General features: G+C 32.9%; 1 protein-coding gene across 1 annotated transcript in view; it reads right to left on the minus strand.

Annotated features, from left to right (window-relative positions):
- Positions 1-18,747, minus strand: part of LOC114331342 (hydrocephalus-inducing protein-like) — a 691,883-nt gene that overhangs the window by 487,899 nt on the left and 185,237 nt on the right. Inside the window, exons 21-22 of the mRNA XM_050647266.1 lie at positions 18,121-18,429; positions 4,977-5,196 (exon numbers count right to left, since the gene is read on the minus strand). Of these exons, the coding sequence (XP_050503223.1) occupies positions 4,977-5,196; positions 18,121-18,429 (529 nt within the window). The remainder of the gene's footprint in view (positions 1-4,976; positions 5,197-18,120; positions 18,430-18,747) is intronic.

An 18,747-nucleotide genomic window follows, 5' to 3' on the forward strand; every position in this document is an offset into this window, starting at 1 on the left:
CAGAGAAAGCTGGAGTACTTCGGACATGTAATGAGAGGTCCCAAATATAGGTTTCTACAAAATATTATGCAAGGAAAAATAACAGGCAAACGCGGTCCAGGACGACGAAGAACCTCATGGTTGACGAACTTGCGAGATTGGTATGGTGTTGATACAAGAATGCTATTTAGGGTGGCAGTGAATATAATTAGGATAGCTATGATGGTAACCAACGTTCTGAAAGGACATGGTACATGAAGAAGAAGAAGTAAAAAACTACTAATTTACCGACTTTTCCCCTCCCCTCCCCCCAAACCCGACGCTCAAATTGGTGTAACTTTTTACTGAAGAATATGTGGACCATATAGAACAATTTGGTGTTGGAGGGAGTCTTTAATTTGGGATGACGGGGTTAAGTCTTTTTTGGATCCATTATACCATACTACCTCTGTAACTTTGGAACCGTTTGTTTTAGAAGGATTATGCATAGGACCTTTTTTATTTAAAATGCAATTTAGAACAATTTTGTATGGAACATTGTTCACGGTAAACCGCATAGTTTTAGAAATATTGATGAAAAACGTAAAAAACTCCTAATTTACCAACCTCCCCCCCCAAACCCGACGCTCAAAATGGTGTGACTTTTTACCGAACAATATATTATGGAACATATAGAACAATTTGGTGTTGAAGGATAACTTTTACTTTGGATATCTGGATTTGGGGCTAGTTATACCATACTAATTGGTAACTTGTAAACTATGAGGCCTACTTATTTTATAAGTAATCGTAAAATATTGTTACGTATGGTGAAAAATATTTTGTTATATATAACTATACTCATTTACTGAGTTTTGTACTCTTTTTTTAGCAAACCGTACTCTTTTCATATCCTGTACTCTGAAAGTACTCATTTGTATACTTTTAGATTTGTAATGAAGGAAGTAAAAGTTATTGTTATTAACGTTATTAATATTGTTATAAATTCGAAGAGTAAATTTATATTTAAATGAAGAAAAATTGAAGAAATGGAACGATGAGAAAATAGAACTTGACAATAAATGGGTAGAAATATTTCGGCATTTTAGAGTAGAACATATCCCACATGAAAATTTAAAAGTTTTAATTAAAATTTCATTATCTTGTCCAGGCACTAATGCTGCTGATGAAAGGGTATTTTCACTAGAGAATGATTATTATTAAAGCAGTGAGAAGTCGCAACTTTCTGTAAAAACATTATCTGCCGTCTTAAGGGTCAAATTTAATATGCAAAATGAAAGTTTTTTGGATGTGGCTACATTATTAGACAAACATCATCATTTAGCAAAAAAAAAACCACTCCGAAGAAAAATATGTTTTTTTTTTAAATAAAGATTTTATCGTTTTTTCTTCTTTTTTTTTCACCTATGAAATACTTGCAAAGTGCATACTTGCAATACTTGCAATACTTTTTGAACAAAACATAGTTGATCACCTTACTAGGAAGACAATAAGCAAATTACAAAATAATGTACAAGGAATATACGAACAGGAATAGTTAAATCTTGTCTACTTGCCACTGTATTATAGGTATTTTAGTTACTTCGCATCATCAGATACAGCTTGCCCGAAGACGATAAATATGAGAAAATCCAGTCGTACCTATATCGCTTATCAATACAATAATCTCTCAGTCTTTATAGAAACAAACCTAGTACTTCACCGGAGGGACCGCAGACGTTCAGACACAATTAGCGTCTCTTTGCAAAAGACAATGACGTCGACTTTGCAAAGTAACAAGACACTTACTCAACACACACTACACATGACACTAGGTACCTAACTACAAAAATTCACCGTACCTACCATGCCAATGGCCATTATTTGTCGAGGAACTAGCTAAATAAAAAAAAAACCTAGTACTATTACACGAGCGACACACCCTCAAAAAAGCGCTTAGTTTTCGAGATACTGACCACGGAGGGGTGAATGGCTAATTTTATCCATACTTTATGTTCTCGAGAGTGCTTAAAACGAAAATGAGGTTTATTTTGAATTTCATGTGGGGGAACATTGTCAAAATCGCAATTTTACCCCAAAAATAAAAAAAATAAAATCACGTTTTTTTGCGTTTACCTCGCTACAACTCTACTTTTTTTTGTAAACAAAATGCTGCCCGAAAATCGTGTTCTTTTGTTGCTCTATAACTCCAAAGATTTTAACTTTGCACCAAAAAACTCAAATAAAATTCACCATAATTAATTTCTGCATGGAGACGTGTTTTTCCCGATTTACTTCGACTAAAATTTTCCCTGGAAAATGCGGGTGGAAAATATTAAATTAAATTAAATCGTGAAAACGGTATTGAAAAAAAAACGGCAGGACGCTTCTTTTAAAAGAAAAAACGTTTAATTGTGATGAGTGGTTCTTGAGATACAACAGATCAAAATTGCCCAGCCATTACCGGAAAGATATAACAATAGGATAATAATTTTCGAACAATCACCTTTTTATTTCGGTCCTCTTTCTTCACAAAAATTTTCATATCTTTAAAATACTCATAACATATATATTATTATAATAAAATCTATCGATATTACGAGTGAAAATTGCCAAAAATAGCAAAATTCCAATCAAAAATTAGGTTGGAGAAAATGTAACCTCAAAGTTCAAAATTGGTATTCGTTAAAAAAATGCATTTTCTCGGCTTCCCATGGAGCCTTCATTCTTTCTTTTTATTTCCAAGTAACTCGAGTAGAGCCATCTAACTAAGGCATTATTAAATGTCAAAGTTGCTTTTGGTTTGTTATAATAAATTAATTTATTTATTATAACAAAAAATTTTAATTTGTTTGAGATTGTTTAAATAATTTTACAGCTTTCAAATGAGAATATTTGTGTTTTTAACGTAAAAAGGTACACTTGTAGTAAGTTTGTCTAAACTTACTAAAAAAAGTCTACAACTGGAAAAAATATGTAGTTTTCTTTTCTTATAAATTAATAAATCCATTATAACAAAACAAAAGCAAGTTTGACATATAATAATGCATTAGTTAGATGGCTCTACTCCAGTTACTTGGGAACAAAAAAAAGAATGAAGAAAATTGCTCCATGGGAAGCCGAGAAAATGAATTTTTTTAACGTATACCGATTTTGAACTTTGAGATTACATCTTCTGCAACCTAATTTTTGATTGGAATTTTGGAGAAAGATTGGAGAAAGAGGACCGAAATAGAAAGGTGATGGTTTATGATCCTATTGTTTACATCTTTGCCGTAAATGCCGGTCAAATTTGATTGGTTGTATCTCAGGAACCTCTCATCACATTTAAACGGTTTTTCTTTTAAAAGAAGCGTCCTGCCGCTTTTTTCCAATAACGTTTTCATGATTTAATTTAATTTAATATTCCCCGATATATTCTATTTGTTTATAAGCTAAAAAATTGTTTATAATTTTAAAATATTCCGGGGCCAAGGCAGCTAAAATAGTCAAATTTCAATTCTGTAAAGTACAGTTATAGAGCAAAAATTGAAAAGAACACGATTTTCGGGCGCCATTTTGTTTATAAAAAAGTAGCGCACTATCTGCGGACTTTGCATACCTATATTATTAATATATACGATCATAAGATTCGATTTCAGCAATAAAATTGCTGGTAAATAACTTTTCCTTGTATTTTGCTAATTAGCTCAAAACAAAATTAATTATTTCGAGTATGGGCGATTTTGAAGACAAATCTCGAAACAGGTCGATTTTTATATTTTTTTAATTTAGCTTAATGCCTCGACAACTAATGGCCATTGGCATGATACAGTTGAATTCGCAATCTGATAGTATAATGTGCAGTGTGGGTTGAGATAAATTTAAACTCGACTTAATTTATTAATTGTGAATAAATGCAAAATTCTATCCAGTTGAAATTCGAACTCACAACCCTTCAATCCAAAGGTATACTCTCTTACCATTAAGCCACAGAGGGAGGATTTCTATATTTTAATTATCATTTTTTTGGCATATACATCATACTTAATGTGACCAACTCCAATTCAGTCGAATCCGGGACAAGGCTGAAAAAAATACCTGAAATTCGGGACTCTTCAATGAAAATCGGGCCATTTTTTTTAATATAGAACCTTACTATTATCATCATTTTATTGATTATTTAACATTTTTATTAACCACAATTGGTTGTAACGGTATGTAATTACATTTTTTAGTCGTTGATGTTTCGACTTCCAATCGGGAAATCGTTCACAAAAAAGGAAAAATTAGAAAATAAACTGATGTTGGATTTGCATGTAAATATAACCTTAGGTTAATATAAAATTATAATTATCATTACAGCCGATTATGGCTTAATCCCATCAAAAATATAGTCTTTGTCAAACATCCCACAAGAAAACAGCTTCAGAACATTTTAATGTTGATTAATTCTTACTAGGTATCATATTTTTTTGTTCAACGATTGAATTTGCTTAAAAATGAGAAGGAAATCTTTAAAAATCAATCGTCCGTTTTTGAATCATCTCTTCAGAAGACGATAATAAAAATACAGAAACGAAAAAAGTCCACAGTTTGAGTTTTCGTAAAACTATAATACGACATAAATGCATGTGTTTTGAATGGGATATTATTACACTCTAGAAATTGTCGACTTTTTTCGTCCCACCAATTCAATTTCATGTGAATTCTTAGAAGAATAACGTATTTAAAATTGCAAAATAGAATTTTACCAAAACGTTGAAAATTCGGATGGCCCGGAAGCCTTGTCCGGGACGCCGGGATACGACTTCGTAATTCGGGCCATGTCCCGGATTTTTCGGACTAGTTGGTCACACTAATAGTGACTTTATCCATTTGGGAGTGATGAGGAAGCCGATGATTTTTTCAAAGGGATCGTAATATAATGAGAATAGGGATCGTGTGTCAGCTAATTTGAAAGTTTATTCAATGGTCTATTTAGTAATATAAACATTAACATAATTATTTATACAGGGTGGCATATTTCTGCTACTTACTCTGTTTCCGACATATATAGATGATTTGTTAAACTTAAAACTCAAATGTGAGCAAGATCCAGTAATTTCAAACTCTAATTCTTCCCCTCCATTAATCTTGCAGACGCAAATGCAGTTAATAATTACATTTGGTGGGGGAGAAAAATATATACTAATTAGTCCATGTTCATAGGCTCTCAAACATCCTTTCCATGGTTCTATTGTAATAATGTCACGTAGGCTACAAAAATATGACAAATTATATCTAATCTATACAATGGCGAATCCAGAGGGGGTATCAATTCAATAAACCTAAAAAAAAAGAAAACTCGAGAGCTGTCAAAGAATAACCCACTTATCCTAGGGGTGGTAATACTAAGTGACTGATGTGAGTTTTTATTGAATCTCACCCCAACAGTGGCGAAAAAGGTTTAATTATTATCTTTTGCCTAATAGGACAAAGGTGAATATTTTGGGACCACAAGCATATGTCCCAAAGCAATAGAGTCCTTAGACATTAACAAACAAGTAAACTTTTAGGGCGAATGGTTCTGAGAATTTATTTGTTCTGGTTTTATAGTTACTAATAAACACGATATGAAGGATTGTGCAAACGAGAAATAAAAGTGTTAAGCCAACAAAACATTTATTAACAACATCGAGTTTAACAAATGCATGGAATAGGGAACTTGCACATTTTTTTTATTACATAATAATGTTCAGTTTTGTTTAAAAATGAGATTTCCAAAATTTCACCCTTTAAAAACTCGTAATAACTTAGAATTACATATTTTTAAAGTCTTTTGCGGTATAAAATAGTTCACACGACCAGTGACGTCACGTAGTTTTACATTAGTTGTTATTATGGTTATATTTCGCTGTGTCTAGGTACACGCTAACGTGTACGCAAATTAAAAGTTAGGTACACGCGAATTAAACTTCATCAAGCCAGTGACGTCATTATTTAGCGTACGCAGTGACTGTATATAATATTTTGGTACATGCTATTTTGATATGTTTAGTGTTTGTTTGATAGAAAAATATTTGTTAAGGGAAGGGAAGCAAAACTATTCAGATGTTTCAAACTTAATTGTAATAAATCAATGTATATATAAAAGTATATACAGGGTGTAACAAAAATACAGGTCATAAATTAAATCACATATTCTGGGACGAAAAATAGCTCGATTGAGCCTAACTTACCTTAGTCCAAATGAGCATACAAAAAAAGTTATAGCCCTTTGAAGTTACAAGATAAAAATCGATTTTCTCCGATATATCGAAAACTATTAGAGATTTTTTAATGAAAATGGACACGTGGCATTCTTATGGTAAGGACATTTTGAAAATAAATTATAGTTAGATTTGTGCACCCCATAAAAATTTTATGGGGTTTTGTTTCATTAAACCCCCCCCCCAAACTTTTTTGTACGTTCCAATTAAATTATTGTTGTGGTACTATTAGTTAAACAGGATGTTTTTAAAACTTTTTTGCCTCTTAGTACTTTTTGGAAAAGCTAGTTTTTATCGAGATATTTTGAATATTTGTCAAATCCACCACATATTTGTATACTGTTACGTACGATTGTAGAGACCTGGTAATAATATGAAATTTTTTTATAAATTACAGTTGGAGGTATATTTTGAACCATATTAGAAAAGAAGCCACATCTCGATAAAAGGTGCCTCATCGGAAAAATACTAAGAGACAAAAAAGTTTTAAAAACATCCTCTTTAACTAATGGTACCGCAATAATAGTTTAATTGGAACGTACACAAACATTTGGGGGGTTTAAAGGCACAGAACCCCCATAAAATTTTTATGTAAACATATTAAAAAAGAAGCCGCATCTCGATTAAAACTGGTTTATCAAAAAAATATTAAGAAGCAAAAAAGTTTAAAAACATTGTGTTTAACTAAGGGTACCACAATAATAATTTAATTGGAACGTACAAAAAAGTTTGGGGGGTTTAAAGGAACAAAACCCCCATTAAATTGTTATGGGGTGCACAAGTTTAACTATAATTTATTTTTAAAATGTTCCTGCCATAAGAATGCCACGTATCCATTTTCATTAAAAAATCTCTAATAGTTCTCGATATATCGGAAAAAATCGATTTTTATCGTGTAACTTCAAAGGGCTGTAACTTTTTTGTGTGCATATTTGTACTAAGGTAAGTTAGGTTCAATCGAAATATTTTTGGTCTCAGAATATGCAATTTAATTTATGACCTGTATTTTTGTTACACCCTGTATTTAGGTTAGCAAAATAAATATATGACTTTAGTTGACATGACACGTACAAAATATTGTTAAAATAAATTTTATACGTAAGTTAATTATTATATTCAACTATACTAAATGGGAAATAAGCCACAATTAAACTAAAAAAATGATTTTATTAACGTTTCGACGTCCAAATTGGATGTCATTGTCAAAATACAAAAATTAGTTAGATTAAATAAATTATTAGAAAAAATTTTTTACTAAGCAACAACATTTTGGTTTAGTTTAATAATATTTTGTATTTTGACAACGACGTCCGATTTAGACGTCGAAACGTTAATTGTGACTTAGTTCCCATTTAGAATAGTTGATTACAAAAATGCCACTAGGAAATAGCTCCAGAAGAAGTTAATTATTATTGTGAAAGCTTTAGGTCTTCCTTTTATTTTAATTTTGGACGGTAATACTATTTCACTTATAACTAAAAAATATATATTAATTTATAGTCTCTTAACTTTTTCATACTGTTTTAAAATGTTGTTAAACTCATTAAAACAACTAAATAATTGTCCACACTGCATAGTTAATTTAAAAACAAACACTAAACAAATAAAAAATAAGAATTCTCTTTACTAATCAATATTAAAATTAAAGTGTAAACACAACGCGATTAAACAAATTCCAACACTCTGACACTCCAACACAAAACTTTTTTTATTTGCGTACACGTTAGCGTGTACCTAGACACAGCGTTATATTTAGGTATATTCTTCTTCTCCTTCTTTAGTTTATTGGCGTCCACCTACTTGGGTATTTGACCAGCTCGTCGTCGGGTAACAAAAATATTTATATTCTAATGACATTTATCGTATGTCGTTGTAATAATATATACCAATTTGTTGAGATTGGAGTTTGATACAGCTTTTGAAGGAAACGAAAAAAGGTTTACTATTGAAAATAAAATCATTTTGTAAAAGCACAAATTTTCTATGAATAGTTTAAACGATCAAAAACACTTTTAACGTCACATAACATAGTGATAACCCATATTGCGCCTGTGGTGGAATGGGAGATTTACAGCACCTCATATTGGAGTGTGGACAGTACAGACAAAATATTAAAGTAATGTATGAAGAGCTAATTGATCTAAATTTTCCTTTACCTGTCAATTTAAACGAAATTCTTTTTCCAAAACCTAAGCAGACGTTACAATGTCTTTACGAATATGTATAGAATAGAATAGAATAGAAATATGCTTTATTGTCATGGAAAATTGTACAAGTTTATCGACAAAGCTTATAAAAAGTCAAAAAAACAAAACAATAACAATCCAATTTACTAAAATTACATAAATCGTCAATATATTTTATAATAATAACAATAATAATGAAGTTAAACAGAAGTAATCAATTGCAAAATTTAAGTAAATTGCAAATGCATAGTCTACCTAGTAATTAATAAGTTTAAAAGTTAAGCTGCTGCATATGACACCCAAATATAGACAAAGAAATGATAATAAAAATACTACTTGTGCAAAGGGTACTGTAATTTCTTAGTTATTGATTAAGAAAATCTTCTACTGAATAATATGGTCTTTCAGATAGGTAGGCTTTTGTCAGTTTACGGAATTTGGGGAAAGATGCTGCAGATTTAAGTTGTAGAGGGAGATGGTTGTAAAGTTTTTTTGCGGAATATAATATAGATTTCTTTACTAACTCAGAGGACTGGGTCGGCATATAGACGTCAAACGTAGAATTTCTCGTGAAGTAGTCATGATTAGATCTTGGTGGAAAGACATGTAGATGTTTACGAATTAAGCAAACAGTTTCTAAAATATACAAAGATGGAAGGGTTAAAATTCTGTGATCTTTGAAGTAACTTCTGCAATGTGTTGTTCTTCTGAGGCCAAACAGATATCTAATTGCTCTTTTTTGTAATTTGAAAATAACATCGAATTGGGCAGCTGTACCGGAACCCCAAAAAGGAAGACCATAACGAAGATGTGACTCGAACAAAGAAAAATATGTTATTTTGGAAGATGCTAAATTGAGTTCATTCGAAACAGATCTTATAGCATAGCAAGCTGAGGATAGTTTCTTCCTTAACAAATCGATATGGTGGGACCATTTAAGGTTGCTGTCTAAAAAAATAATAAGAAATTTTACAGAATCAACGGTACTGATCTGGCTGTTATTAAGAGATAAGGGTTGAAGGACTCCTTTATAAGACAATGCTGCTGTTTTATCTACGTTAAACGAGAGTAAATTAGAGTCAGACCAGGTTTTTATTGTAAGTAGATCAGAAGTTATAGTACCATGAAGAGTTGCAATATTTGAGTTGCTCCAAGTGATACTGGTATCATCAGCAAAAAGAAAGACTTTTCCATCGATTTTTAACGTCCTGTAAATTTAAATTTTAAATAGGCTTAGATAATAAAATTAAAAATTGTAAAAATATCACACAAAATTGAAAAATGTATCCATTAATATATTATAACACCCTGTAAATTTAGATAATAAGTAGACTTAGATATTTTAATTTGTAATACCATACAAAATACTTTTTATTGTAATACCATACAAAAAAAAACAAATAGTCTGGCTAATTGGCTATGTCAAAGCCATTAATAAAAAAAAAGTCACGTAACTGTATTTTTTACTGACGTTTATAATGTCTAATTTAAAATTATATATACAATTGGTGTAAAATGTAAACATACAACGGCGTGACGTCACGACGCGTTTTGGGGTGGCTGGTATAAATTGAATTTTTAGTCGTCTTTAGGGGCCAAACGAAAGACAAACAAAACTTTTTTGTCTTTGATCATCATCATTCTCTTTGCCTTATCCCTATGCGGGGTCGCCTTCCCTAATTGCATTTCTCCACACAATTCTATCTTGGGCCATATCAATGTTAATCCCCTTTACCAACATGTCCTGCCTTATCGTCTCCCCCCAGGTCTTCTTTGGTCTTCCTCTCCTACTCCTTCCAGGAATCTGCACTTCAGCTATTCTTCGTATTGGGTGGTTAACGTCTCGACGTTGAACATGACCAAACCATCTTAACCTATGCTCTCTCATTTTGGCGTCAATTGGTGCCACACCTAGACTTCCCCTAATATACTCATTTCTAATTTTATCCTTCTTTGTCACTCCACTCATCCATCTAAGCATTCTCATTTCCGCCACATGCATTCGCTGTTCCTCTTTCTTTTTCACTGCCCAACATTCAGTTCCGTACATCATAGCTGGTCTTATGGCTGTTTTATAGAATTTTCCCTTCAGCTTCATTGGAATTTTTCTGTCACACAACACACCACTCGCTTCTTTCCACTTCATCCATCCAGCCCTAATTCTACTGCATGCATCTCCATCTATTTCTCCATTACTCTGTAATACCGATCCTAGGTACTTAAAACTATTGCTTTTTACAATCATTTCACCATCCAAAGATACCATTTTATTTGTAGTAGCTCCATCTTTAAATAAACATTCCAAATACTCTGTTTTTGTCCTACTAAGTTTTAAACCTTTTTCCTCCAGAGCTTGTCTCCACTGTTCCAGTTTTTGTTCTAAGTCTCTTTCACTATTTCCTACTAACACGACATCATCAGCATACATTAAGCACCATGGAATGTTACCCTGTATTTTCGCTGTTATTTGGTCCAAAACTAATGAGAATAAATACGGACTAAGCACAGAACCTTGATGCAATCCTACTTTCACATGAAATTTATCAGTCTCTCCCACACCTGTTCTAACACTAGTCGTTACTCCCTCATACATATCCCTCACAATCTTTACATATTCACCAGGGACTCCTTTCTTATTGAGTGCCCACCAAAGAATCTCTCGAGGAACTCTATCATATGCTTTCTCAAGATCAATGAATATCATATGAGCGTTTGTTTCTTTACTCCTGTATTTTTCCATCAACTGTCTTATAATGAAAATTGCATCTGTTGTTGATCTACCCTGCATAAAGCCAAATTGATTCTCGGATATTTCGGTCTCTTCACGTATCCGTCTATCAATTACTCTTTCCCATATTTTCATGGTGTGGCTAAGCAGTTTTATAGCCCTGTAGTTTGTACATTGTTGTATATCTCCCTTGTTTTTGTAAACAGGTACCAGTATACTGCTTCTCCATTCGTCTGGCATTTGTCCAACTTCCCTAATTCTATTAAATAGACCTGCTAGCCACCTTGTTCCTGTCTCTCCCAATGCTCTCCATACTTCCCCAGGAATATCATCTGGTCCTACCGCTTTTCCTTTCTTTATTTTTTGAAGCGCTTGAGCCACTTCCTCGTTGGTTATTTTGGTGACCATTGCTGCTACTGTCTCCGTTGACTCTACAGGCTGTCTGTCAAATTCTTCATTTAATAAGCTGTCAAAGTACTTTCTCCATCTCTTTTTGACATCCCTTTCGTGAACTAGTATTTTATTATTTTCATCTCGGATACATCTAATCTGATTAAAATCTTTTGCTTTCTTTGCTCTCCGTTTGGCTATTTTATATATCTTCGTTTCGCCTTCCCTGGTATCAAGTTGATCGTATAGGTTTGAATACGCTTCTGCTTTAGCTTTTGCTACTGCTACTTTCGCTTCCTTTTTGGCGACCATATAGTTTTGAAGATCTATGTCCGATCTGGTTTCTTGCCACTTTTTATATAATTTTCTCTTCTCTTTTATTTTTCCTTGTACTTCATTTGACCACCACCAAGTCTCTTTATCTTCAAACTTCTTTCCTGACGTTTTCCCAAGTATTTCAATAGCCGTCTCTCTAATAATATTGGCCATTTTTCTCCAAATTGTGTTAGGGCTTCCTTTCATGTTCCAACATATTTTTTCTACTATTCTTTCCCTGAATAGACCTTCCTTCTCATCTTTTAGCATCCACCACTTGATTTTTTGTGGTCCTCTCCGATATTTTTGTTTAGTTTCGCTTTTTACTTCGATGTCCAGAACAAGCAGCTTATGTTGTTGGCTTACTGTCTCACTAACTATTACCTTGCAGTCCTTGCATTCACGTATGTCTTCTTTCCTTATCATGAAGTAGTCTATTTGGGATTGATGTTGTCCACTTTTGTAGGTAATAAGTTGAGTTTCTCTCTTTTTAAAGACTTTTTTGTCTTTGATACAGGTTCTAAATTATGTTCTGTTGTGATTTATAAAATTTTTTTGAATTTAAAATTTTATGCAAGTTCTATTTTTGTAAGTTTCTCTATTAACGATTAATTGTCTTAGTAGCGAAAGAGAGAGTCTATTATACACATTAGGTACCGTCTTAAAATTTAGCGTGCGAGGTAATTATTGCGAGTGGGAGAACAACAGAGAAACACACGAACTAGTCGCCTTGGACCCTCAGAAGCAGGGTTGCCAGGTCAGTTTTGATGTCTTCAGTAGTTTTGCTTTCAAAAAATCAGTAGCCATCAGTAGATTTTTTAAGCCATTTATAATACAGTAAAACCTGTGTTAATGGCCACCTCTTAAAATCGGCCACTTCTACTAACGGACAGTTTTTAAATAACGGCCAGTTTAAAATTCTCCAAACTAATTATATTATGTAGATTCGCTTATTTATGAACTGGTATCTACTATCTACTTCTTCTTTACGTGCCATCTCCGCGACGAAGGTTGGCAATCATCATTGTTATTCTCACTTTCGACACTACAGCCCGAAAGAGTTCAGTTGAGCTGCATTCAAACCATTCTCTGAGATTTCTCAGCCAGGACATTTTTCTCCTACCTATGCTGAGCCTTCCTTGAATCTTTCCCTGCATAATTAATTTTAGGAGTTCATATCCCACCACGTGTTATATGACCCAAGTATTGAAGTTTTCTTATTTTGATGGAATCCAGTATCTCCCTGCTGTTCTGTGTTCTCCTTAGTACTTTCTCATTGGTTATTCTGTCTGTCCAGGAGATTCTCAGCATTCTTCGATACGTTCCACATCTCAAATGCTTCCAATCTATTCTATTTATAGGTCTGGATCCCGCGTATGAAAAAAAAAGTTGATTAATAGCAAGTTGAAAATTTGTTAATAGCTTAAGGGTGTCTAGTCGGATAAACTTTGATATATGGGAACACTGGAACAGAGGCAGTTTTAATTGTGGAACAGGTTAAAAATTTGAAACGCTCATGCAAAAATCAGACTGCTATTTATCACCAAACGGGCGTTTTAATGAGTGGAACATGTAGAATATGTCATATGACAGGAATTATGACAGGTGATAAATAGCAGTCTGATTTTTGCATGAAAGTTTAATCTCTGTTCGGAGAGTTTGTCTATTCTGTCGGACAAAATAAATGTGCCGTTTTCGTGGTCTGACCGTTTCAAATTTTTAACCTGTTCCACAGTTAAAACTGCCCCTGTTCCAGTGTTCCCATATATCAAAGTTTATCCGACTAGACACCCTTAAGCTATTAACAAATTTTCAGCTTGCTATTAATCAACGTTTTTTTCATACGCGGGATCCAGACCAGGTATCTACGGTCACCTTTATATTACGGACGCAGCCAAGTAATCTCGTATTTTTAAAGCCTTCACAGACATTTACATACTATGTATATTTATTTATTTGGTCTTTTATATTAGAGTGAGCGCGTAAAAGTTAGAATAAAATAATTTTGAACATTTATTGCTAATAAACATTTATTGCTTCAAACATTAAGATAATTATTTATACAGGGTACAAAAAAATTATTGAATTAAATTAATTGACACAAAAAGGAGAATGTAGGTATGTCGTATGTCATTTACTTAATTCAAAATACATTTTTACTATTGCCAGAAAACATCAAAAAATATTTATTTGCTCAGGGCCGGCGATAACGGGCCTGCAAGGGATGCACTGCAGGCGGGCGCCCCTTTTTGGGGGGCGCCAAAATGAGTTTTTTTGTGCTGGTGTTATACAAAATACTAATTAAAAAAAAAAACCTAAAAGGGCGCCTAAACTAGTTTTGCAGGCGGGCGTCTCATACCCTAGCGCCGGGACTGTATTTGCTAAATAAATAGTTTTTCTGCACGCTCTGAACTTTTTGGAAATTGGAAACAGAATAAGTACAAAGTACTAAAGACAAAAATTACCCATTTTTTTTACCAAAAAATAAAGCACCTATCTATTCATCAGATACTCATAAATCACCTCATAAATTATATCGAGGCGTCGCAATACCGGATGGGTTTGGTTGTATGAGTAGTCCTAAATTGGAAACACGTGACACATTTTTTTCTCTCAACGCAAGAGTCCCTTTGTTATCTTAAGGCTAGCCACAGTAGCCACTTGACATCATTATTGATGACCATGACAAATTCTAAACATCCCATATACCGACTATTTTTAGAAATTTAGGTAAAGTGAAACCAAAGAAGATTAACACGTTGTTGGATGTTGGGTTTTAAATTTTTTAGATTTGTTAGTAGAAGTTTTCAGTAGCTCGGTAAATTTGAGTTCAAATCAGTAGGTTTTATACAGTGATCAGTAGATCAGTAGATTGGAGTTCAAATCAGTAGTTCTACTGAAAAATCAGTAGACCTGGTAACCCTGCTCAGAAGGGACTGCCGTTCTAAAAACTGCAAATATTTTTTGATTTACACTTTTCTGCCTAAAAAAGGGCGTCTCACATGTTTTTCTTCGTTCGGTAAGGGTAAGAAATGACACTTAACAAGAGCGTATCCACATGCACACATGTTTATACCCTTGCGACCACCGAAGACGCTAAACAGCAAACATATTATGTCCGTTTTATCTTTTGTGCCTAACACAACACTAAGCGTTTGGCCACACGAGGCCATCTACTATTCTCACCGTGGGACCCATTTTCGCGCTGATTTTTACGGCTCTTACTGCGGCCGTAAAAAATCGCCCGTGTGGCCAAACGCTTAAGAACAAAATTCTTAAATTTTACTACCATATGGTACAGATTGTCCCAACAAATTTAAAAGCGATATTTGTACATAAATGCGAACCAATTTAACTGTTGTTTTCACAAAACAGTGACCTTGCATCAGAGAAAAGTAATTAAATCACCCTCAACATCCATGACCTGCCCCTAAAAATTCTGAATCCGCCACTGAATCTATATCGGAATCTAACTGTTAAGATAAAAGTTGACAACCACAACACCCAAGATATCGAAATAAAGATAGGAGAGGAGTCCAGGGTTGCGTGTTGTCCCACTACTACTCTTAAATATCTACAGTAAAGCGGTATAAGCGCTCTCAGATAACGTTTTGCAGACGATACAGTAATGACAGATAACAATGATTTACAGACGTAATGCAACGCCTTGATGAATGCTGAGATGAATACGGACTGAAGATGAATTTGAAGAAAATTAAATGCCTGATCATGACTAAATCTGCAGATGCAAACATCCAGTTGAATGTTAAAGATTCTGTTATTGAGAGAGTGGCTACCTACAAATGCTTACTTGGAGAATGGATAACATCAAATATAGACCAAAGCAAAGAAATTAACATTTTAGTAAAATTAAATAAAGATTAACATTAAATTAATTTTTTTAGTAAAATTGTGGCTTATTTTTCATCAAAACTAGTTAATTGCAAAAATGCCACAAGAAAATAGCTTCAGAACAACAAAGAAATTAAAATAGGTTATTGAAATAGCACGTGCATCATTCAATAAACTTAAAAGTTTCTTTGTTGTCGGAATATAAGGTCAGTAGTATGCCTAAGGATGCTTCGGTGTTATGAGTTCTTTACCTACTCTTCTTTATGGCTTGGAATCATGGACGCTAAAACAAGCCCATCTGAATAAATTGGCGCCTTTGAATTTTGGTATTACTGAAGAATCATTAGAATATAATTGATTCAAATAATGTCAAATACGAAAGTAACTAAAAGGATAAGAAATGAAGCAAAAATAATGTTGATTATCTCAAAAGACGAAACCTTGAGTACTTAGGCCATAGACGAGTAATATCCTGAGTTAAATTTAAAAAAATAATAATAATTTTATTAACGTTTCGACGCCCAAATCGGGTGTCGTTGTTAAAATATAAAATACTACTAAATTAAACAAAAATGTTGTTGCTTAGTAAAGAATTCTTCAATAATTTATTTAATCTGACTCATTTATATCGTCAATTCAGACGTATATTATACATTTTAAAGTAGAAGACTTTAAAATGATATTGCTAATATTTATGAGTTGCGTTCCTGAGACGACTTTACTGAAAGATAGTTCTTTCGATTACATGAAATCAACCCCAAACTCAAGAATATCCGCCACAAAAAATCATAGCATGTGATCTGTCTTTAAAAAGACGACCAAATGCAACGGTGATTGACAGTAAAATTCTCGCGTTAGAGATTCCATAGTAAATCACGAGGGAAAATCAACGTTAAAAAGGGAATCATTAAATCCTTATATGATGATAGAGCCATTATTACTTATTTTAACGAAAATTCATTTTTAGAAGAAAAACAATTGTTAACATCTGTTTTATTAAAAAATGATTATCCTTTATCGTTTATAAATAAGGAATTGTGAAGATTGGATCGAATGGAACAGAACAACTTAGAACGGGACACTAAAACATTCACAAGAAACAATACGAGGAAAATATCAATACCATATATAAAAGGACTATCCGAGAAACTGAAACAATAGGAAATAAACTCAACATTTCAACAATATTCAAAACGACAAACACATTAAGATCTATTATATCTAAAACTAAACCTAACAATGAACGAGAAAGAACAAAGAATTGTATTTATAAAATACCTTGTGAATGCGAACAATTTTATTTAGGTGAAACATCAGGACCATTAAACATTAGAATAAGTGAACATCAGTCTTATATTAAAAATAGAGAATTTGACAGATCTCAAATATGCCAACACGCATGGGATAATGAACATAGAGTTCAGTGGAGAGATTCAAGTATAGTCCTGAAGGAAGCAGATAGTAAAAAGAGAAAAATCAAAGAAGCTGCTCTAATTATTATGCTAAATGAAGCCAATTGTGTCGCAAATTCCTCGGTAGAATGCAGTAGGATGTGGTTACCCATACTGAAAGAGGAAGTCAGTAGAAAGAAAATACCACGATTAGTAAGTCAATAACATATTGAGTAAGTACATATTTTATATTTTAGTATTACTTATATATCTATGTACTATTAATCTTATTTATAATTTAAACAACCTAATATATATTATATATTAAAGTCAGAACTTGGTATTAGTTTTGAGAGTAAACTAAATGTAAGACCAAATACTTACGATGTCGGGATTTTTTCCTGGTTTTGCTTCGTGATTTACTATGGAATCTCTAACGCGAGAATTTTACTGTCACCGTTGCATTTGGTTGTCTTTTTAAAGACAGATCACATGCTATGATTTTTTTGTGGGGGATATTCTTGAGTTGGGGTTGATTTCATGTAATCGAATGAACTATCTTTCAGTAAAGTCGTCCCAGGAACGCAACTCATAAATATTGGCAATATCATTTTAAAGTCTTCTACTTTAAAATGTATAATATATGTCTGAATTGCCGATACAAATGAGTCAGATTAAATAAATTATTAGAATAATTTTTTACTAATAACAACATTTTTGTTTAATTTAGTAGTATTTTGTATTTTGACAAAGACATCCGATTTGGGCGTCGAAACGTTAATAAAATTATTTTTTTTTTCAATTTAATTGTGGCTTATTTCCGATCTAAATAGTTAATTATGAAAATGCCACAAAGAAATAGCTTCAAAATCCTGAGTTAAGTTAAGATCTTGATGGAATTGTTTAAATTCAGTAGTGCAGAACTATTTCAAGCAGCAGTCAACAGGGTCCGCATAGCCATGATTATTTCTGACCTTCGATAGAAGATGGAACTTGAAAAAGAAAAAGAAGGCTATAAAAACAAAAAAAAATTATCAATCTAAATAATAAAAATGGTTGATATCAGTTACCTTAAAGAATCTCCCGCTACGGGCATATATTTCTTTTCATTCCAAAACTCTATTTTCTCCTTATCATATTTGTCACAAAATACCTCTTGTAAAATATTTTTCGCCCTTTCTTCAACTTTATCGAACTGAGAGTAAGACGAATGTTGTATAGAGGATTCCTGACTTGCAAAACTTTTTTTAGCTTGAACGTGTACTGATGTGTCTTGTTTACTTGCGTTTTCTACAAATATTTTCATAATTTTGCTTTGAACTGGTTTAATTTGCTCCGAATCCGGTGTAGGTTTAACAGAATTAAATATTGTTTTCCGACTACAAAACAAAATGTCTCATTTACTAACTATAGGTTGAGTCAAGATAATATTTGCGAAACAGTCTCTGAGATCCAGACCTTCAAGATTTTTAATTTAAAGAAATTTACGGGCGAGAATAAAAGAGAGATAATACTCCAATCAACAGCCATTTTCTCGTGAAATTTTGAGGACCAAGGTCGATTTCCTTGAAAATTTGAATTTAGGTAGTAATTATAACCTTTGTCAAATATCTTCGATATATACCATCGCAGGTGCCGCCAACAGGAAAAATCCATCCACTGTAGAGAAACCTTGGCATGATCTCCCAATTGATTTA

This window comes from Diabrotica virgifera, chromosome 3 (assembly GCF_917563875.1).
Source record: "Diabrotica virgifera virgifera chromosome 3, PGI_DIABVI_V3a".
In the NCBI taxonomy this organism is placed as follows: domain Eukaryota; kingdom Metazoa; phylum Arthropoda; class Insecta; order Coleoptera; family Chrysomelidae; genus Diabrotica; species Diabrotica virgifera.